Consider the following 22593-nt stretch of genomic DNA (forward strand, 5'->3'; position numbering starts at 1 on the left):
TAAAGGTCCGGGTCTTAAGTGGTTAACCGATGAAGTTGACTGATGGTCCGTCGCGCCTACACACCATCAGTTAAAAAAACGATCGTGTCAGAACGCGGTGACGTAAAACACAACGACATGCTGGGAAAAAATGAAGTTCAATGCTTCCAAGCATGCATCGACTTGATTCTGAGCATGCATGGATTTTTAACCAATGGTTGTGCCTACTAACGATCGTTTTTTCCCCCATCGGTTAGGAATCCATTAGTTAAATTTAAAACAAGTTGGCTTTTTTTTAACTGATGGTTAAATAACCGATGGCGCCCACACACGATCGGTTTTGACCGATGAAAACGGTCCATCAGACCATTCTCATCGGTTTAACCGATCGTGTGTACGCGGCATTAGTCTGTAGGGTTTCATATTGAGTTGTCCCACCCTTTGCAGCTATAACAGCTTCAACTCTTCTGGAAAGGCTGTCCACAAGGTTTAGGAGTGTCTATGGGAATGTTTTAAAACAGAAAAGAGGGGCCTCTAAGTGCAGTATGTTAAAACTTTTAAGATGGATGTTAAAAGGAGCTCATCATAAGTATGTTGAGGAGGTGATCCGGCATCAGGTTTGTCCCAGTCTGCATCTAAAGTTCCAAGAGGTAGTCCAGTCATCATGCAAAAATCCAGAAGAGGCCAGCAGAGGAAAGCCACAGCTCTGGGAATGCTAATGGTGCACTCCTGGGGACAGAGTGGAACGTGAGTCCCGGAAGTGATGTCAGCAGGAAGGGGACCAGAAACCACCAAGGACCACAACTGGAAGTGAGATAATCAAAATGGGACGCGTTTTGGAACTACTGATTGGTTCCTTCTTCATACCAATGGCTGGAAAATAATGAGGCTTAACTTCTTCTAGTCTGAGAGCGGGCTATGGGCAGGACTATGGGCGGGAACGAAGCAAGAGAGCAACATTAGCTCGGGGTTATAGTGTGCTGTACAAGCACTGGAAACACAGGGGATAACTGGAATAGGTGTACGAGGTTGCACAAAAACGCATTTTAAACTAAAACAAAATAAACAAGACAAAACCAAAAAGAGAGAGGTCTCCTAATTCTATGACAATGGGCATGTGGGTATAAGATAGACCATAACAACTACATTGTATATCCCTTTGGATATTGCATACTGCACTTAGAGGCGCCTCTTTTCTTTTCTGTTTGTTTTGTTCTTTAGCTACTTGCCGACCAGCCGCCACAGTTATACGGCAGCAGGTCGGCTCGGCTGCGCGAGATCGCGTAGCTATACGTCATCTCGCTATGCAGCAAATAGGGGCACGTGCGCGCCCCCTGCTCGCCCCTGGTCCCGACGCGCGTGCCCGGCGGGCACCCGCGATCGCTCGTTACAGAGCGTGAACCGGGAGCTGCGTGTGTAAACACACAGCTCCCGGTCCTGTCAGGGGGAGAAATTACTGTTCGCTAGGGTTGTCCCGATACCACTTTTTTAGGACCGAGTACAAGTACCGATACTTTTTTTCAAGTAGTCGCCGATACCGAATACCGATACTTTTTTTAAATGTCCCCCCCAAATGCAGCCATGTCCCCCCCATATGCAGCCATGTCCCTCCCATATGCAGCCATGTCCCTCTAGCCATGTCCCTCACATATGCAGCCATGTCCCTCACATATGCAGCCATGTCCCTCTAGCCATGTCCCTCACATATGCAGCCATGTCCCTCTAGCCATGTCCCTCACATATGCAGCCATGTCCCTCTAGCCATGTCCCTCACATATGCAGCCATGTCCCTCTAGCCATGTCCCTCACATATGCAGCAATGTCCCTCTAACCATGTCCCTCACATATGCAGCCATGTCCCTCACATATGCAGCAATGTCCCTCTAGCCATGTCCCTCACATATGCAGCAATGTCCCTCTAGCCATGTCCCTCGATGCGGCGGCGCGATGCGGCGGCAGCGGTGGGGGGGGAAGGGGGGGGAAAGTATTCTATTTAGGTATCGGGGGTATTTGCGCGAGTACGAGTACTCCCGCAAATACTCGGTATCAGTCCCGATACCGATACTGGTATCGGTATCTGGACAACCCTGCTGTTCATACAATGTATGAACAGCGATCTGTCATTTCCCCAAGTCAGTCCCACCCCTCCTTCAGTTAGAACACACCCAGGGAACATACTTAACCCCTTCCTCGCCCCCTAGTGTTAACCCCTTTCCTGCCAGTGGCATTTTTATAGTAATCAATGCATTTGTATAGCACTGATCGCTAGAAAAATGCCAATGGTCCCAAAAATGTGTCAAAAGTGTCCGCCATAAGGTCGCAGTACTGATAAAAATCGCTGATCGCCGCCATTACTAGTAAAAAAAAAAAATTCATAAAAATATGCCCTATTTTGTAGACGCTATAACTTTTGCGCAAACCAATCAATAGACGCTTATTGTGTTTTTTTTTACGAAAAATATGTAGAAGAATACGTATCGGCCTAAACTGAGGAAAAATATATTATTTTTTTATATATATTTTTGGGGATATTTATTACAGCAAAAAGTAAAAAATATTATTTTTTTTTCAAAATTGTCGCACTATTTTTGTTTAAAGCGCAAAAAATAAAAACCGCACAGGTGATCAAATACCACCAAAAGAAAGCTCTATTTGTGGGAAAAAAAGGACGCCAATTTTGTTTGGGAGCCACGTCGCAGGACCGCGCAATTGTCAGTTAAAGCGGCGCAGTGCCGAATCGCAAAAAGTGGCCCGGTCATTGACCAGCAATATGGTCCGGGGCTGAAGTGGTTAGAGATCGCTTTGCTCTTCTGAGCACTGCCTTAAAGTGTATAAAGATTCTTTTTTTGTTCTTTTTTCACAATCAAAAGTTTTATTGAAAATTAGTAAATCCATACAATTGACAATGTTGCAGGGATTGACATAAAACATAAATTGAAAAACAATGTCTGTTGATAAAATAATAAAATATAATTGAAAATTTGCGATCTTATTTATATCTTATATAAATATTGTACCCTGTCTAGCCAATCCTTGGCCGTCGGAACTTTGGTGGTTCTCCAATGCAATGGAATAAGAGTTTTTGCTGCTGTTAGGAGGTGCCTGGTTAATGATTTTTTATATTTACTAAGCGTTAAATGATTAATGTGTAACAGACAAGCCTCGGCGTTCAAGTTTATTTTGGTGCTTGTAATATGCTTTATCCAATTTGTAATCTGTTCCCAATAGTCAAGGATTGGCGGGCAGCTCCACCAAATGTGTAAGAAGGATCCCGTCTCCCTGCCGCATCGCCAGCAGGTATCTGACGTTGTGTGTGACCATTTTACGGTTTTCTGCGGAGTCATGTACCATTGTGTTAAGATTTTGTAGGCGATTTCCTGGTATTTTGTGCTAAGTGAGCATTTGTGTGCGAATATACCGTATTTATCGCGGTATAACGCGCTCGCGCATATACCGCACACCCCTAAAGTGACCCCGAATCCTGTGGAAAAAATGTTTTTTTTGTACTTACAGTTTTGGTGTCTTGCGCGGCGTCCATCGGCGGCCTCCTCGGGTCCGGCGTCCTTCTGCGGCTTTGGGTGTCCTCTTCAGCGGGTCCGGCGTCCTTCTGCGGCTTCGGGTGTCCTTCTGCGGCGGGTCCGGTGTCTTTCTTCGGCGTCCTCGCTCGTTTCAGGACGTCAGCGCGGGTAGCCGAGCATTGCCGACAATACACGAGTGTACTGCGCTCTGACACTCGTGTATTGACTGCAATGCTCGGCTACCCGCGCTGACGTCCTGTACGTCCAGGACGTGAGCGCGGAAGTTGCCGAGACTGCCTGACTATACCTGAGTGTACTGCGCTCGGTATATGTCGGCGCAGTATTCAAAACTCGGCGTGGGAAAGCGGGTATCGGCGTATACCGCGCACCCACGATTTTGCCCTGATTTTCAGGGCAAAAAAGTGCGCGGTATACGCCGATAAATACGGTACATGCTATTTCCCATTGGACGTTGCTGAATCTGTGTCCTAGGTCATTTTCCCAGTTTGTTTTGTGTTTACTTCAAGCATCTGATTGTGACCGATTCAACCAAGTATGTGCTAAAGAAGTTGTTTTCATGATCCGTGTTCTGTTGGAACAGATATGCTCCAGTGGAGTCAGTCTATGACAGTATGCTCTTCTGTGTTTACTATTTAGTAAGAAATCTTTCAAAGTGTATAAAGATTCTATGCCGTTTGAAAACTTTTATCTCCGACAAAGACAATCACCTGCTATTCAGAGCTCCCTATACACACAATTTTATTTATGGGAATGTTTGACTATTCTTCCAGAAGCACATTTCTGAGGTCAAGCACAGATGTTAAATGAGAGGGCCTGGCACGCAGTCTCTAATTCATCCCAAAATTGTTCTACTGGGTTGAGGTCAGGACTCTGTGCAGGGCAGTCAAGTTCCTCCACCGCAAACTCACTCATTCCTGTCTTTATAGACCTTGCTTTGTGCACTGGTCCAAATCATTTGGTGGAGGGGGGGATTATGGTGTGAAGTTGTTTTTCCGGGGTTGGGCTTGACCCCTTAGTTCCAGTGAGGGAAACTCTTAAGGCATCAGTATACCAAGACATGTACAATTTCATGCTCTCAACTTTGTGGGAACAGTTTGGAGATGACCCCTTCCTGTTCTAACATGACTGCGCACCAGTGGTGCGCAGTCATGTATATATATATACCGTATTTGCCGGTGTATAAGGCGACCGGGCATATAAGACGACCCCCTAATTTTACAGTTTAAGATTTTTGGCCTGTACTCAACGTATGGCTACACCCCTTCCGAGGCTTCCGACGCTTCATATTTCTTCCTTCTGGAGCCATATTCTTCTACCTTCTTGCTGGAGCCAATCATGTTGAGCGATGTATTCTATTAACCACCTAAGGACCGCCTCCTGCACATATATGTCGGCAGAATGGCACGGCTGGGCACAGGCACGTCCTCTTTAAGTGCCCAGCCGTGGGTCACGGGCGCGCGCCCGTGACCAGGTCCGAAGCTCCGGGACCCGATCGCCGCTGGAGTCCCGCGATCGGTCCCCCGAGCTGAAGAACTGGGAGCGCAAACGCAGCTTCCCCGTTCACTGTGGCGCCGTCATCGATCGTGTGTTCCCTTTTATAGGGAACCACAATCAATGATGTCAGACCTACAGCCACACCCTCCTACAGTTAGAAACACAGATGAGGTCACACTTAACCCCTTCAGCGCCCCCTAGTGGTTAACTCTCAAACTGCAAGTGTCATTTTCACAGTAAACAATGCATTTTTAATGCATTTTTTGCTGTGAAAATGACAATGGTCCCAAAAATGTGTCAAAATTGTCCGAAGTGTCCGCCATAATGTCGCAGTCACGAAAAAATTCGCTGCTCACCGCCATTAGTAGTAAAAAAAATATTTTTTTATAAAAATGCAAAAAAACTATCCCATATTTGGTAAACGCTATGAATTTTGCGCAAACCAATCGATAAACGCTTATTGCGATTTTTTTTTACCAAAAATAGGTAGAAGAATACGCATCGGCCTAAACTGTGGAAAAAAATGTATATGTTTTTGGGGGGTATTTATTATAGCAAAAAGTAAAAAATATTGATTTTTTTTTTTAAATTGTCGCTCTATTTTTTTTACAGAGCAAAAAATAAAAACCGCAGAGGTGATCAAATACCACCAAAAGAAAGCTCTTTGTGGGAAAAAAAGGACGCCAATTTTATTTGGGAGCCATGTCGCACGACCGCGCAATTGTCAGTTAAAGCGACGCAGTGCCGAATTGTAAAAACGCCTTTGGGCATTTAGCAGCATATTGGTCCGGGGCTTAAGTGGTTAAACAGCGACAGCGTAGAAAGCTGAAAATTGGCTTGGGCAGGAAGGGGGTGTAAGTGCCTGGTATTGAAGTGGTTAAAAAAACAAGCGTTCTAAATACCTATTTAGAGCTGTCTTCAGGCTGGTCACATGACTCGCGGCTGCTTTACAGCTACGAGACAGGGGGTCAGCGGGAGGAGCCATGATCTCCCTCTGACGTCAGCCGGGGCGCTCACGTGGCCACTTGGCTCCTCCCGCAGAAGCCCTGTCTCGGAGATGTAAAGTGGCCGCGAGTCATGTGACCAGCCTGAAGACAGCTGTAAATAGGTATTTAGAATGCTATTTTTTTTTAAATAACTTCCATAGTGTGGTATGCCAGGCTCTAATAGAGGGTCTGGCAGTGACAATTTTAGGTTTTTAATTTTTTAATAAAGCGGTGGAGATGGAGACAGAGAGAGGGAGCTGACAGGCAGGAAGTAGGGATGCACTCTCACCACGGTGGTCGGTGCTCAGTAGTCCTGGTGATCATGGTCATTTTAGAGAGGCCATACAGGAAGCGGCAGGTTCAGGGAGTTTTTTTTTTTTTTTTTACAGCTTAGAGGGGGGACGTTTAAAGTGGTTATAAAGGCTCAAAGTTGTTAACCTTGAGCCTTTATAAGTTAAAAAAACAGGCAGGGGTGCTGCCTTTTTTTTTTGGGGTCTAATGGATACTGGGGAGGGGTTAGGGATTGGGGGGGGGTTAAGTAAAGTAAACAAGGAGATACAGGGGAAACGCCCCAATCATGGCGGGATTTTGGTTTCCCGCTATGAAGGGGACGAAACCGAAATGGGATAATAAAGGTGTTATCAGGGTTAGAGCCCGACTTTTGTGGAGTGAAGGAGGGGGGGAAAACAGGGATAAGAATATTTAAAATGTAATTTGTCTTTCCTTCCCCTGGTTATAAATGAAGAATAATCTGATGGGGAAATGGTTTTTGAAATGTTTGTTTTCTTTTCATGGGTAATCAAATGGATATTCCTGTTATATGTGATCAAAGGGGGTTAAACCAGAGTGGTTTCTTTTTCCTTTTTCTTTTCTTTGGAATGTACCCGTGAATCTCTGTTTTCCTTGTTGTTTAAAATCAAATAAAGGATGATTAAAAGAAAAAAACCTTCTGGGTGCAGCTCCCTGCCCCCCCCTCTCATATACTTACCTGAGCACTATTCTTGATTCAGCGATGTGCATGAGAGCAACGGCTCTCCTGAGTTTCTCTCCTTCAATGGCTCACATAGCAGCGGGAGTCATTGGCAATGTCAATCACAGCGGCCCTGATAGGCTGTCCGAGTACAGCCCTAAAGCTGTAGTCCGCTTCCTGAAGCTCATCCTCGGGGCGTACCGGCCGTACGTCCGAGGATAAGACTGACAGGCGTCTCAGCCAATCAGGTAACCTGATTGGCTGAAGTGTCAGCGAGGGCAGGACGAGGGACATCGAGGGACGTAGAAGCCATAAAGGTAAGTGCCGGGGGGGGGGTACTGGGCACAGTGGCTACAAGTGGGGGCATAGTGGCTACAAGTGGGGGCACAGTGGCAAAAATTGGGGGCACAGTGGCTACAATTGGGGGCACAGTGGTGACAATTGGGGGCACAGTGGTGACAATTGGGGGCACAGTGGCGACAATTGGGGGCACAGTGGCGACAATTGTGGGCACAGTGGCGACAATTGGGGGCACAGTGGCAACAATTGGGGGCACAGTGGCGACAATTGGGGGCTGTGTTTGATGGCATAGTGGTGACAATTGATGGCACAGTAGCTGCGTTTGATGGTATGGCACAGTGGCTGTGTTTTGATGGCATGGCACGGTGGCTGCGTTTTGATGGCATGGCATAGTGGCTGCGTTTTGATGGCACGGTGGCTGCGTTTTGATGGCATGGCACAGTGGCTGCGTCTTGATGGCATGGCACAGTGGTTGCGTTTTGATGGCATGGCACAGTGGCTGCATTTTGATGGCACGGTGGCTGCGTTTTGATGGCACAGTGGTTGCGTTTTGATGGCACAGTGACTGCATTTGATGGCATGGCACAGTGGTGACAATTGATAGGTAAAGTGAGGACTTTTTTTTTTTTTCGTTTGCGCCCCCCCCAAAAATTTTGAGCACCAGCCGCCACTGGACTGCACTAAGGTAAAGGAAGCTATTTAGGGAAACATTTTTTTCCTTTACAACCCCTTTAACTCAGGTGCTGTCCATTTCTTCTGATCATCCCTGAGATGGTTCTACACCTTCATCGGAGTCCAGCTGTGTTTGATTATACTGATTGGACTTGATTAGGAAAGCCACACACCTGTCTATAGAAGACCTTACAGCTCACAGTGCATGTCGGAGCAAATGAGAATCATCAGGTCACAGGAACTGCCTGAGGAGCTCAGAGACAGAATTGTGGCAAGGCACAGATCTGGCCAAGAGAACAAAAACATTCTGCTGCGCTTAAGGTTCCTAAGAGCACAGTGGCCTCCATAATCCTTAAGTGCTCAGGACCTCAGACTAGGCCGAAGGTTTACCTTCCAACAAGACAACGACCCTAAGCACACAGCTAAAATAATGTAGGAGTGGCTTCACAACAACTCCGTGACTGTTCTTGAATGGCCCAGCCAGAGCCCCGACTTAAACCCAATTACGCATCTCTGGAGAGACCTAAAAATGGCCGTCCACCAACGTTTACCATCCAACCTGACAGAACTGGAGAGGATCTGCAAGGAGGAATGGCAGAGGATCCCCAAATCCAGGTGTGAAAAACTTGTTGCATCTTTCCCAAAAAGACTCATGGCTGTATTAGATCAAAAGGGGCTTCTACTAAATACTGAGCAAAGGGTCTGAATACTTAGGACCGTGGGTCCCACGGACTCGATCACCGCGGGGATACCCACGATCGTCTCACAGAGAGATGCTGATGTAAACAAGCATCTCCCCGCTCTGCCTAGTGACAATGACACTGATCTCCGCTCTGTGTAATCGAAGCGGAGATCAGTGTCATGTCACACACAGCCCATCCCCCTACAGTAATAATCCCTCACCAGGTCAAACTTAACCCCTACAGTGCCACCTAGTGGTTAACCACTTCTCTGCCAGTGTAATTTTTACAGTAATCAGTGCATTTTTATAGCACGGATCGCTGTATATATGACAATGGTCCAAAAATGGTGTCAAAAGTGTCCAATGTGTCCGCCATAATGTCGCAGTTACGATAAAAATCGCTGATCGCCGCCATTACTAGTAAAAACAAAAATTATTAATAAAAATGCCATAATTCTATCCCCCTATTTTGTAGACGCTATAACTTTTGCGCAAACCAATCAATAAACACTTATTGCGATTATTTTTACCAAAAATATGTAGAAGAATACGTATCGGCCTAAACGGAGGAAAAAAAGTTTTTATATACATTTTTGGGGTTATTTATTATAGCAAAAAGTAAAAAATATAGGGCCAGATTCACAGTGGAGATACGACGGCGTATCTGCCGATACGCCGTCGTATCTCTGTTTCTATCTATGCGACCGATTCATAGAATCAGTTACGCATAGATAGCCCTAAGATCCGACAGGTGTAATTGTTTTACACTGTCGGATCTTAGGATGCAATACCGCGGCCGCCGCTGGGGGGAGTTTGCGTCGTAAACCAGCGTCGGGTATGCAAATTAGGAGTTACGGCGATTCACGACGGATTTTCGCGTTCGCTACGTCGCCGCTAGTCAAGTTTCCCGTCGCAAAGTTAGTCGTCGTTTTAGGTGCCCTAACTTTAGTCAGCAAGCGTATTGCTGTCTAAAGTATGGCCGTCGTGCCAGCGTCGAAATTTAAAAATCAACGTCGTTTGCGTAAGCCGTCCGGGAATACAGAATTACGCTACGCGCGTTGCCGTTCGAAAAAATGACGTCACGGCGCGCAATGCACGACGGGAGTTCGGAAACAGAGCATGCGCGGTAGGTCCGGCGCGGGAGCGCGCCCAATTTAAATGGCACACGCCCATTTAAATTGGCCCGCCTTGCGCCGGAGGCCGCCGGCGTAGGTTTTCATCGCAAGTGCTTGGTGAATCAGGCACTTGCGATGAAAAATTGCGGCGGTGTAACGTATCTACGATACGTTACGCCGCCGCTCTTCTATGTGAATCTGGCCCATAGATTTTTTTTTCAAAATTGTTGCTCTATTTTTGTTTATAGCACAAAAAATACCACAGAGGTGATCAAATACCACCAAAAGAAAGCTCTATTTGTCAGAAAAAAAAATGACGTCAATTTTGTTTGGGAGCCACGTCGCACGACCGCGCAATTGTCAGTTAAAGCGACGCAGTGCCGAATCGCAAAAAGGGGCCTTGTCTTTGACTAGCAAAATGGTCCGGGGCTGAAGTGGTTAATAAGGAAAAACAATGAACTTAAATGATTTTAGCAAATGGCTGCAATATAACAGAGTGAAAAATTTAAGGGGGTCTGAATACTTTCCGTACCCACTGTAGCTGAGGCTGCTGGACTTCAAATGCAGTCCTGGCTTTGGGCAGTGTAAAAAGAGAGTGTAACAGACACTCTTGACTTAGACCAGGGTTTCTCAACTCCAGTCCTCAAGGCGCCCCAACAGGTCATGTTTTCAGGATTTCCCTCAGATGAAATGGCTGTGGTAATTACTAGGGCAGTGAAACTGATCAAATCACCTGTGGAAAATAATGGAAAGCCTGAAAACATGACCTGTTGGTGTGCCTTGAGGACTGGAGTTGGGAAACACTGACTTAGACAACTGCAGCCAGCAACCCTGCTGGGAGGCCATAGTCCAGCCTGAATAATCGTCCGGGTTTCAGGCAGTTTGAAACCCGGACACATAGCTCCAAACCAATGAATCACAGACAGGTGCCAACCATAGTGCATATGCAGAATCAGGTGGGGGAGGTGAGGGCAAACAACGAACATTCTAAATTCTGGTTGGTAAAAAATAAAAATATTTTTCAAATGTAAGAGGGAGAAGGGAGGGGAAAGGAATGTCAATTTAGGGTGAGGTTCAGCTGTAAGTGGGCTTTAATGCGCAAGAAGCAATGTGACTTCTCTATCATGTGACCGCTGTGACTGTGGCTCTCACAACGGTCACATGATCGGAAGCGCGCTCTCAGCACACAACCTCAGGTCGCTGTATATGCATCTCTGTATTATGGGGTCAGCAAGAGGTTAAATAAAAAAATAAATAAGACTAAGAACTACAGTTCCCCATTATTTACATGGACCTGTGCCTATGACTAGCTAGTAAAAATATATAAATAAGTCTGAAAATGTCTGCTTGCGACATACCTCCAGCATCAACCCTTGTTAACCATTACACACCCAGCTGACCATGATGTTTGCAATGAATAAACATTGGATGGAAATAAATATTAGGACACAAAAAATAAATAATGGAATCTTTTTCTTTAACCACTAGAAGACCGTCCTTTTCTGGGACTCTTTGTTTACAAGTTTAAATCAGTATCATTTGCTAGAAAATTACTTATAACCTCAAAACATTATATATTTTTTTAGCAGAGACCCTAGAGAATAAAATGCAGATCGTTGCTATTTTTTTATCACATGTATTTGTGCAGCGGGTTTTCAAGCGCAATTTTATGGGGAAAAAATACACTTAAACGAATAATAATAAAAATAAAAAAATAACACAATATATACCCCCAATTTATTTGTACAATATGAAAGATGATGTTACCCCGAGTAAATAGATACCTAGCACGTCATGCTTTAAAATTGTGCATGCTCGCGGAATGGCGACAAACGACGGTACGTAAAAATCTACAATGTTTTAAATGCCTTTACAATTTACCTGATTAGAGTTACAGGTGAGGTCTAGAAATATTGCTCTCGTTCCAACGCTTGTGGGCATACCTCACATGTGTGGTGCGAACACAGTTTACATATGCGTGTGCGGGTTATATATGCGTTTACTTCTGTGCACAAAAACATATTTGGGGGGCACACCCTAAAATGCGTTTAAATTCAAGATGGTGCTGCTATAAGACCAAAAGACAGTACAAAACAGATTATAGCGCACACATTCAAGAAGGACATTTCTTCTGCAAGGCTAGTTAAAAACACCTGAACATATATCTAAAAATATATACAGGGGTTTGTGTGCACAAGTATAGAGGGATCGAAGCACTAAAAAAATTATATATATGTACATATATATTTTACACGGTCCCTTTATTTATTTTTTATTTTTTTGTTATCACTTTTGTTCCTATTACAAAGAATGTATACATTGCTTGGAATAGAAAAAAGGATGACAGGTCCTCTTTATGAAAAGATCTGTGGACAAAAACACCTCAAATCTCTTCATTACCTCTCTTCAAAGCAAAAAATCCAAAATATATATATATTTTTTTTAATTTTCCTAAAAAAGAAAAAACAAAACACCTTGGACCTGGAAGTGATGTCATGACATCGCTCTGGTCCTCCAAAGCCCTTAGAGCCAATCAAAGCGGACCTACTCTTTGATCGCCTGTGTGACCAGCTGTCGGCACGGAAACGGTAAGCTCGGGAAAAACCAGGGAGCCAGCCATCGCCTGAAAAAAACAATACCGGGGTTATGGCTGATATCTTTAGCCATAATCCCAGTAAACCACAACGTATATTATTTATATATATATACACACGTACTGCGGTCGGCAAGTGGTTAACAAGCTCAATAAATATAGCTGTTTATGGTGTGTTGCCCATCCCCCATACTATGTTTTTGCAGCCGGTTGAAGGTTCTATATTAACCACTTCCCGACCGCCTCATGTAGATATACGTCGGCAGAATGGCACGGACAGGCACATCAACGTACCTGTACGTGCCTGCCTAGACGTGGGTCGGGGGTCCGATCAGGACCCCCCCGCTACATGCGGCGGTCGGATCCCCTCGAGGAGCGATCCGGGACGACGGCGCGGCTATTTGTTTATAGCCGCTCCGTCGCGATCGCTCCCCGGAGCTGAAGAAGGGGGAGAGCCGTATGTAAACACGGCTTCCCCGTGCTTCACTGTGGCGGCGTATCGATCGCGTGATCCCTTATATAAGAGAGACTCGATCGATGACGTCAGTCCTACAGCCACACCCCCCTACAGTTGTAAACACACACAAAGTGAACACTAACTCCTACAGCGCCCCCTGTGGTTAACTCCCAAACTGCAACTGTCATTTTCACAATAAACAATGCAATATAAATGCATTTTTTTCTGTGAAAATTACAGTGGTCTCAAAAATGTGTCAAAATTGTCCGAAGTGTCCGCCATAATGTCGCAGTCACGAAAAAAATCGCTGATCGCCGCCATTAGTAGTAAAAAAAAATTATTAATAAAAATGCAATCAAACTATCCCCTATTTTGTAAACGCTATAAATTTTGCGCAAACCAATCGATAAACGCTTATTGCGATTTTTTTTTACCAAAAATAGGTAAACGAATACGTATCGGCCTAAACTGAGGGAAAAAAAAATTTTTAGATATGTTTTTGGGGGATATTTATTATAGCAAAAAGTAAAAAATATTGCATTTTTTTCAAAATTGTCGTTCTATTTTTGTTTATAGCGCAAAAAATAAAAACCGCAGAGGTGATCCAATACCACCAAAAGAAAGCTCTATTTGTGGGGAAAAAAGGACGCCAATTTTGTTTGGGAAAAGAGTAGTACTACTGTGCTACCATATAAAAAACAAAATCGGAAAAAAACCAGCAAAAAACATCAAATGATAAGAGCTGCGTATCAAAAAGGTGAACCAAACCAACATTAAATGAAATGAATAAAAGATAGCGCTAATATCAACTAGTGCAAGGTGGATACAGTAAGTGTCAATAATAGTAATCAAAAGTGAATAATGTTAGCATAGGAAACAACAACACTTATGAAAAACTTTCTATCTCATAGGTTATAACAGTGAGTCCATAATTGGTTAAATGGAATACACCCATATGCAGACATGCAGTCAATCAGCTGGCGTCTCCTTCTCACTGCTTCTAATAGATAGAACCGACCTTCCCAAAAGATCCAGCCAGAGAGCTCCACAATATGTAGGGAAGAGAAAAAAGAAAGAGGACAAGCCTCCTAGTGCAACAATGTATGACAAGGAGGGGGGACAGGGACTACACCTAAGGTGTGTGCACTCACAAAACCACCGATTAACACAGGCTCGGAATCAAAGTTGCCGCTCAGTGTGATGGTCTCCTCACTCGGATCGAAGTCCCGTCACATAGGCTCCTCCCCCACGCGTTACGTCACTCGGCACGTGACTTAGTCATGGGTCGCTACATGACTGTGAGAGACGGCTGAGCTTATATCAGAGCCGCTGCGTGTCAATTTCAAACAGGAAGTGAAACCAACGGAGGGAACTGACATCTACATCATTGCTGGCAAGACTTAGAGCACTGTGCAATACATGCGGTACAGTCGCACATGCATATAAAAAACATTGTATAATCAGAATTTTAATACAAAAGGATAAAATATATTAAAAATTATTAAAAAATGGGTCTATGTCATATTGTTACTTCCACATTTTTTTCTATTGTGCTAAAAATGACACAGAAAACATATTAAGAAAAAAGAAGAATACCTTCTTAGATTTGAAATTTTGGGCCATTGATAAATATAACCCTCATTGGAGAGGCAGCCATAAAGTTCGCGAACTTAGAAAAAGTGAATCCAGATGGATACATGAAATGCGATCATGAAATGCGATCTTTAGTGCCCAATGGGCTCAACATAGAATTCGATTTGAATTGCTTCATTTCAGACTATTAGTTGGGTGGCCCCGTTTTTTCTATTTTTTTAAATGATCTCTATTTTTTAAATGATCCTCATTCTAACCTTTTATATTTAAAGTATGTAGTGGGATTAGTATTGGTCCAGGAATTCTGCACATGTTTTCTTGATATGCATCTTGAAGAGTGCATTTGTGCCCAACCCCTCGCCTATATAGGGGGAGGGGGATGGATTACCTATACATACATAGGAATTTGGAGGTATTTTTAATTATAGTGTAGACTGGAATTTATTTACATATATTTTATTTACATACATCCGGGCAGGGGCGTAACTAGAAATCACAGGGCCCCATAGCAAAATGTTGTATGGGGCCCCCCAGAGCCGCCCTAGTGTCAATGCAGCGTGACCTGTGCCCCATACAGCGTGACCTGTGCCCCATATAGCGTGACCTGTGCCCAATACAGCCTGGCCTGCCTGTGCCCAATACAGTCTGAACTGCCTGTGCCCCATATAGCGTGACCTGTGCCCAATACAGCATTGCCTGTGCCCAATACAGCCTGGCCTGCCTGTGCCCAATACAGCATTGCCTGTGCCCAATACAGCCTGGCCTGCCTGTGCCTAATACAGCCTCACCTGTGCAGAGGAAGAGGCAAGCCGGTCGGATCAGCAGAGAGCGGGATTGCCCGCTGTAATAGCTTTCATTTGAATTTCCCGACTTCACGGGGCTCATCGTCACATAGCCCCACCTCTTAGCCCAACGCCTTTGACGACGTCACATGTCCCACACTGGACTGGCGTTCTGTCGATCAAAGGTGCCGGACCAAGAGGTGGAGCTATGTGACATGACCCCCGGGAACACTGGAAGTTCTAATGAAAGCTATTACAGCGGGCAATTCCGCTCTCTGCTGATACGGACAGCCAGGGGCGGACTGACAACTCATGGGGCCCCCGGGCAATAGGAGATTATGGGGCCCCCAGGCTTAGAGATGGCCACCATCTTTTTTTTTTATGCAACATGAATGTGGGCAAACCCATGCAGAGAGGCACCAAGCTCCGTGACATGCTGAGTGGCTTAGAGTTGGTGACCCACTAAATTCACCAGAAGCCTCTCATGGGCAAACAATTGCAGCCTCACTGTGCCCCATTAAATGCAGCCACTGTGCCCCATCAAATGCAGCCACTGTGCCCCATCAAATGCAGCCACTGTGCCCCATCAAATGCAGCCAACTGTGCCCCATCAAATGCCGCCAACTGTGCCCCATCAAATGCCGCCAACTGTGTCCCATCAAATGCAGCCATTGTGACCCTCAGCCCCCCCCCCCCCCACATGGGGCACAGTTGGCTGCATTTGATGGGGCACAGATGCAGCCACCGTGCCATTAAATGCAGCCACTGTGACCCTCAGCACCCCCCCCCCCTGTTGTCTGACCAACACTTGCCCCATCTTGGTGGCAGGTCAGGCAGTGGGTGACGGCGGTGAGATGTGGGACGGGCAGCGGCGAGCTGCTTACTCCCTGCACCTCTTCTTTTCTCCTGCTAGGCGTCCAATAGGAGCGCCTGTCCTTTCAGCCAATCACATGATGGGTATCAGACCTGCACTTCCTGATTGGCGGAGAGCCGGTTCATTGTTAGAAAAGCAAACATTAATTTGCTTTTCTAAACCCACCTGGATGGGCTCTGAGTGCTCTGCGCTCCAAGCCCTAATGTGAAGCCTATTAGAGCCTAGGGCTCTAATCAGATGCTTCAAACCCCCCCCCCCCCGCAATTTAGGCACCCAGCGTCCTAAAAGGGGATGGACACCTGAATTGGGGGTGGCCATGGATAGATTCATGCAATGCACGAATCTATACATTCTACATAGAGGGGGTGGTGCCCTTAATGGATTGACCGCATATATATATATATATATATAGTGAGAAGTGCCATGCTTCTGGGAGAAGGATGTGCTGAACTTCTCCAATCTCTGCTACATCTCCCTACTCATCACCTGCCCACCAATACACAGGCACAGCCTCCTCTCCTGTATTACAACATGTGAGCTGCTGGGGCACTACAAGTACCAGCATGGCAGAAGGGGCAGGAGCAGTGTGTTCTATCAGGATGATTTTTGGAAAAAAAGTGCTGGTGTGTGTGTATATATAGATAAATATTTATCTATATATACACACACCAGCACTTTTTTTCCAAAAATCATCCTGATAGAACACACTGCTCCTGCCCCTTCTGCCATGCTGGTACTTGTAGTGCCCCAGCAGCTCACAGACATAGCATGTGGTAATACAGGAGAGGAGGCTGTGCCTGTGTATTGGTGGGCAGGTGATGAGTAGGGAGATGTAGCAGAGATTGGAGAAGTTCAGCACATCCTTCTCCCAGAAGCATGGCACTTCTCACACACAGATAAACGATCTAACAGCAAGAGGAGCCCTGCTGCTACACAGCCTCCCCCTCCCCCTCCTCACCAGGATAGGTAAGCACTGATAATACAATTCTTCCAGCTTACCTTTTATGAGGCAGCAATCCACCTCACACTGCAGGCTGTCCCCTCCTCCCTCTCATCTCTCCAGCAGTCGGCATCTCCTGCTCCTATGTCAAAAAAGCCGCGCTGGAGAAGGGGGCGTGTACACTGTGCTCCCATTGGCTGAGAAGGCAGTGAAGAGGCGGGGCAGCTACAATCTCGAGATTTGTAGATCAAAATTATGTCGGTAGTGGCCAATTCAGTGATAGATGTAAAAAAAACACTGATTCCAACAAACTGTCCCTGCTTTTACCAAGGCTGGCAACCCTGATGGGGCCCCCTAGTGGCCATGGGGCCCTCAGCTCGCCTCTTCCTCTCCTCTCTCTTCCCTTCACCGGGCCCCCCTGATCCTCACTCGGCTGCGGGCCCCATAGCGCCCGCATGGGTTGCTATGGCGGTAGTTCCGCCACTGCATCCGGGGAATTTGATTGTTTATGTGGATTTATAATAATGCAATTAGCATTTGTTATACCCCTTCAAGATGTATGAATACTAGCATATATCTGTATGTAGTACCCATTGACTACATCAAGGGGGCGATGTGTGTATTTTATTAAGAAGGTATTCTTTTTTCTTAATATGTTTTCTGTGTCATTTTTAGCACAATAGAAAAAATTGTGGAAGTAACAATATGACATAGACCCATTTTTTTATAATTTTTAATATATTTTATCCTTTTGTATTAAAATTCTGATTATACAATGTTTTTTATATGCATGTGCAACTGTACCGCATGTATTGCACAGTGCTCTAAGTCTTGCCAGCAATGATGTAGATGTCAGTTCCCTCCGTTGGTTTCACTTCCTGTTTGAAATTGACACGCAGCGGCTCTGATATAAGCTCAGCCGTCTCTCAGTCATGTGGCGACCCATGACTAAGTCACATGCCGAGTGACGTAACGCGTGGGGGAGGAGCCTATGTGACGGGACATCGATCCGAGTGAGGAGACCATCACACTGAGCGGCAACTTTGATTCCGAGCCTGTGTTAATCGGTGGTTTTGTGAGTGCACACACCTTAGGTGTAGTCCCTGTCCCCCCTCCTTGTCATACATTGTTGCACTAGGAGGCTTGTCCTCTTTCTTTTTTCTCTTCCCTACATATTGTGGAGCTCTCTGGCTGGATCTTTTGGGAAGGTCGGTTCTATCTATTAGAAGCAGTGAGAAGGAGACGCCAGCTGATTGACTGCATGTCTGCATATGGGTGTATTCCATTTAACCCATTATGGACTCACTGTTATAACCTATGAGATAGAAAGTTTTTCATAAGTGTTGTTGTTTCCTATGCTAACATTATTCACTTTTGATTACTATTATTGACACTTACTGTATTCACCTTGCACAATTTTGTTTGGGAGCCACGTCGCACGACCGCGCAATTGTCTGTTAAAGTGACGCAGTGCCGAATTGTAAAAACCCCTTGGGTCATTTAGCTGCATATTGGTCCGGTCCTTAAGTGGTTAAAAAAAGTGGCAGTTATTTTCAGCTGAGTCACAGAGATTTAAAAATGTTAAAGACATGACTAAAGTTGGGGATGGGGCACTGAGTATGCAAGGCAAGCAAGGAAAAACAGATTAAACTGAACATTTGGAGGATTTATGGATATTGACGATCTTCAAATTTAAAGTACCCTTTTTTCGTCATCCTATAGGCTTATTCATAAAAACAAACAAGGATAAGGATGTTTATTTTATATAAAACGTTATAGTTGTTTTCCATGGAGTTGAATTTGAATATTAAAGTCTCTTGATCACAAAAAGATGCTTATCCAGGTGTTAAAGCTTTGTGAATTGATCCCATTATTATAACTGAGAGTTACAACGTATAACTCCTTATGTAACATGTTATTGGGATCCTTATGCTGGCCATACACTCCACGAAAAATCGTCCGAACGAACTTTCGAAAAACGAACGTTTGGTCGTGAGCGCAAACGATATTGCCATCATGTAATGACCGATAAATCGTTCAGTGTACATAAATAAAAAAATTTGGTGTGTTTTTTTACATATACCTAGTGCAGAAAGTTCGGACGGGAAACACATTAACCTTCCGATTTATTGTTCGTTCGGCAGAAAATTTCCAAACTTGTCCTTCGTTTTTCGTCTCAAAAACGTCCCAACGATTATCGATTTTGTGCCCATTACTGTACGAAAAACTAACGAACTGTCTGAACGACCGATTTTCGTCCGATTTTTCGTATAGTGTATGGCCAGCATTAGACCAGAGCTGTTCGATCAAAACAAGAGCTAAAAATAGCAGCCAGTCAGCTCTGTTCACTTGGCTCATGTGACCACGGTGTGATGTCATAGTGTAGCCAGGTCTAGAAAAGCTGGTAACTGCTGCAGCCACTCAGTTGCTCACTGGCTTTAATGGTGAACAGTGCTGCTTTACATTGCTAAAGCCGCTTTCTTTATTATCTTATATTTTAACTGCATTAACGTGCTAGAAATATTACATTTATCATCAGCTGATTGTCAAACAGGTAAGGAACTTCATCCAAGATTTTTCTCTCCATATATTCCAAACTGTTTGTTTTTTTGTTAGTTTTTGACGAAGTAAGAAAAGGTTAGAACATCATTATAACCATTTTCTTTTATTTTACAGCTATGAAAGAACTACATAAAACAGTACCAAACTCTTATCATCGCTATTCTTTCCACTGTCTGTCATCCCTTACGAAGAAAGCAGTTGAAAAGGATACAGTAGGTAATGAAAAAACAAAAGGGCAATATTTCATGAACAATGATGAACCCTTTGTAAAAATACACTCGATCGTTGGGAGCAGACACACCAGACAGTTTTCCAAGGATTTGTTCAGCACAAAAAATTCACCCATTCGTGCCATTCCAAAGGATTCCCATTCCTCGAACTCCTTGGATATCACTTTTCTCCACGACTTGTTACTAAAAGACCTAAAAGGGTGAAGTTTCTACTAAAATGAACGCCATCCAAAAACTAAGAGAGGAGTTAAATACCTGGGACAAGAAAATATCAACTCTTGTGAATGGGAAACGGAGACTAGAAAAAGTTGTGTCCCGATACCCAAAACTGAAGCGGTGCAGCAGATATCACATTGAAGGGGAGATGTTGTATGATAGACAACGCTTGCTTGAGCTGAGGAAGAAGACAGAGAGGCTGGAACCCTATCAGCACCTCTTCTATTATCTCCAGACCCAACCCAAGTACCTGTCTGAGCTATTCTGTCAGATATCAGAACATGAATATACGAGTCTTGCAGGAAGACTTCTCCACAGCTTGTATAATCATGCCATAACTCCACGAGAAGAATATCATCTAATGAAATTTTTGGAAAATGCTATTCATTACGAGGTTGACAAAAAATGTACTAATATCATGGATATATTACAAGACAAATGCCTGGTTATTAGGGCTGCCTTCAGCTTTTACAATCAGGCTGCAAAATGCAACCAGAAGCTCAATTCAGTGATAAAGGACATAGTTCATTTACATTACAAAGTTCTGGGAAAACGTCTGAACGTACCCTACATGGCAGGCCGAGTCTTACATGCAATATTCTCAGATGTGCAGGCTCTACCTTATGGAATTAGGTATGTGGCAAAAGTCCTAAGACAAGTTCTGCACAGAAAGTTCCACAAGGCAACTAAAGATGAAGTCCTTGACACTCTTTGCATTTTGATCTACAAGTATTACCTGCCAGCCATAGTATATCCAGATCGCTTTGGCATAATTGACGCTCAACTGGAAAGAATGTCAAAGCAAAGAGAGAACCTCATAGTCATGGCTGCGCTTACCGGCATAACCATGAGGGACAGTCTCTTCCCCACAGGCAATGCTAATGGTGCAATCAAAGATGACTATATAGTAAAACACTACCCGCATCTTAAGAGCATGCTTGAGGATGTTTTTAAAATTCCAGAACCAGAGAAGAAATTTGGCTTCGATGAATATTCTGACATGATTTCTGTAAAGAAGCCAGTGATAGATATCCATGCAATGGACATTGTAAGCACACATGAGCTGCTTTCAAAATATGAAAAAGTGGTCTTCCCAGACCAATCAGACACTCTTTATAACATTTTCAAGGCTCTTGGACCAGCTCCTTACGTTAGAGAGCTTCTTTTTGGTGAGGCTGAAGCTGCTGCTAACAGAGGTAAGAATGTGGTGGAAATTGAAGTTTGCCTCTCCTTAGACAGCAAATATATTCCACATAAAGAGAAAGGCTCAGACGCTTCACAGGATGCTGGGATTTCAAAAGTAATAGACTTCCAAGATATCCTGAACAATATTGCCAAGGATATCACCACGAAAAATAAACTTCAACTGCAGCAACAAGCTGAAATAAGGAAGCTCAGACAGGCAGCGGATGCCCTCAAAGCTAGCTATAAATATTACCAGGACCAGGTAGACCAGTATCAAAGCTTCTGGAACAGTTTCCTTGAAAACTTAGTAAGCCAAAAGTCATTCAATACTGATATGACCAAGAAGGAAAAAGGGAACAAAGAGATGCAAAAGGAGACAGAGAAGCAAGATGACTTTAAGATATTGGGGCTGAAGGAGGAGAAGAAGCAAACTAGGGAGGAGACGAGGACCTGGCTTCATAAATTGGTCAGCCCAAAGTCACCCACTAGTAAAATATACTGCAGCAAAACTGCAGAACAAAGGTATCATTGTTGACATCATAGGTAAGGAGACCAAGAAGCTGAAGAAAGAAAACCTTACAATAGAATTTGAAGATAACCATCAAATTAAAATCAGCGTCGGTGAAAAGTTTCTTCTCCTTCACATTGCTGACATCCTAAAACACCATTATAGCAAAGTACCAAGCATGGTGTTATTCTGCTATCGTATTGATGTTAGCATGTTGTTATTTCTGGTGTACAGCAAGCTTTATGTCAGAACAAATGAGATGTAACCCACTGTAACAAAAATAACACTGTAGGTTGTCGATCCGGGGAGCAGTACGTTTTTCTACGAAACGGACGTAGGGCGGAGCGGCGCGCTGTCGTCACCCAAACAAGCTCCAAACGTTCCCCAGCGGACGGGTGTCTATGAATTTGTGTTCCGGCCGGCACATCAGATTCAAGGCGATCTTTTTACTGCATTTCTGTAAGTGCATTACTTTTTAAAAATAAATCTTTTTAACCATTTAATACACTATGTGGAGCCTCTGTCATTGTTTTTACATGGTGGATGTCATCACGTGTGAATGAGACCCAATTAGACCACATACGTCTGAACTACAGTTCTGGTAAGAATCCAATCATTAGCCTGGTGGAGGATCTCTATCACTGTTTCCTTTGGTCACGTTATCCACTACATGACATTTGGCACAACTCACGGGTGTTTTGATGAAATCTCCGTCAACAATTTATGGACTTTTTAGTTATAGTTTATAAATTGAATTTAATTCATATTTCGTATGTACCTGCTTTGCTTATTTTGATTCCCAGCTTTGGTTCATATATGTTTTGTAATTTAAATGTATATACTGTTGGTTTCATTTTAATAATGCTTATTAACACTGATGGGTGTTGAGATGGCCATCTAGTCCCCTCTAGTGGCT

The 22593-nt window shown here is 44.2% G+C and overlaps 1 protein-coding gene across 1 annotated transcript; it reads left to right on the forward strand.

The window, feature by feature from the left end:
* Positions 1 to 3132: 3132 nt before the first annotated feature.
* On the forward strand, positions 3133 to 22162 carry LOC120919125 (ras GTPase-activating-like protein IQGAP2). Its single transcript, XM_040331147.1, has 2 exons — positions 3133 to 3276; positions 19653 to 22162. The coding sequence occupies exon 2, from the start codon at positions 19986 to 19988 to the stop codon at positions 21702 to 21704; it is 1719 nt and encodes a 572-aa protein (XP_040187081.1). The 5' UTR covers positions 3133 to 3276; positions 19653 to 19985; the 3' UTR covers positions 21705 to 22162.
* Positions 22163 to 22593: the final 431 nt, after the last annotated feature.

Source organism: Rana temporaria, chromosome 12, assembly GCF_905171775.1.
Source record: "Rana temporaria chromosome 12, aRanTem1.1, whole genome shotgun sequence".
In the NCBI taxonomy this organism is placed as follows: Eukaryota; Metazoa; Chordata; class Amphibia; order Anura; family Ranidae; genus Rana; species Rana temporaria.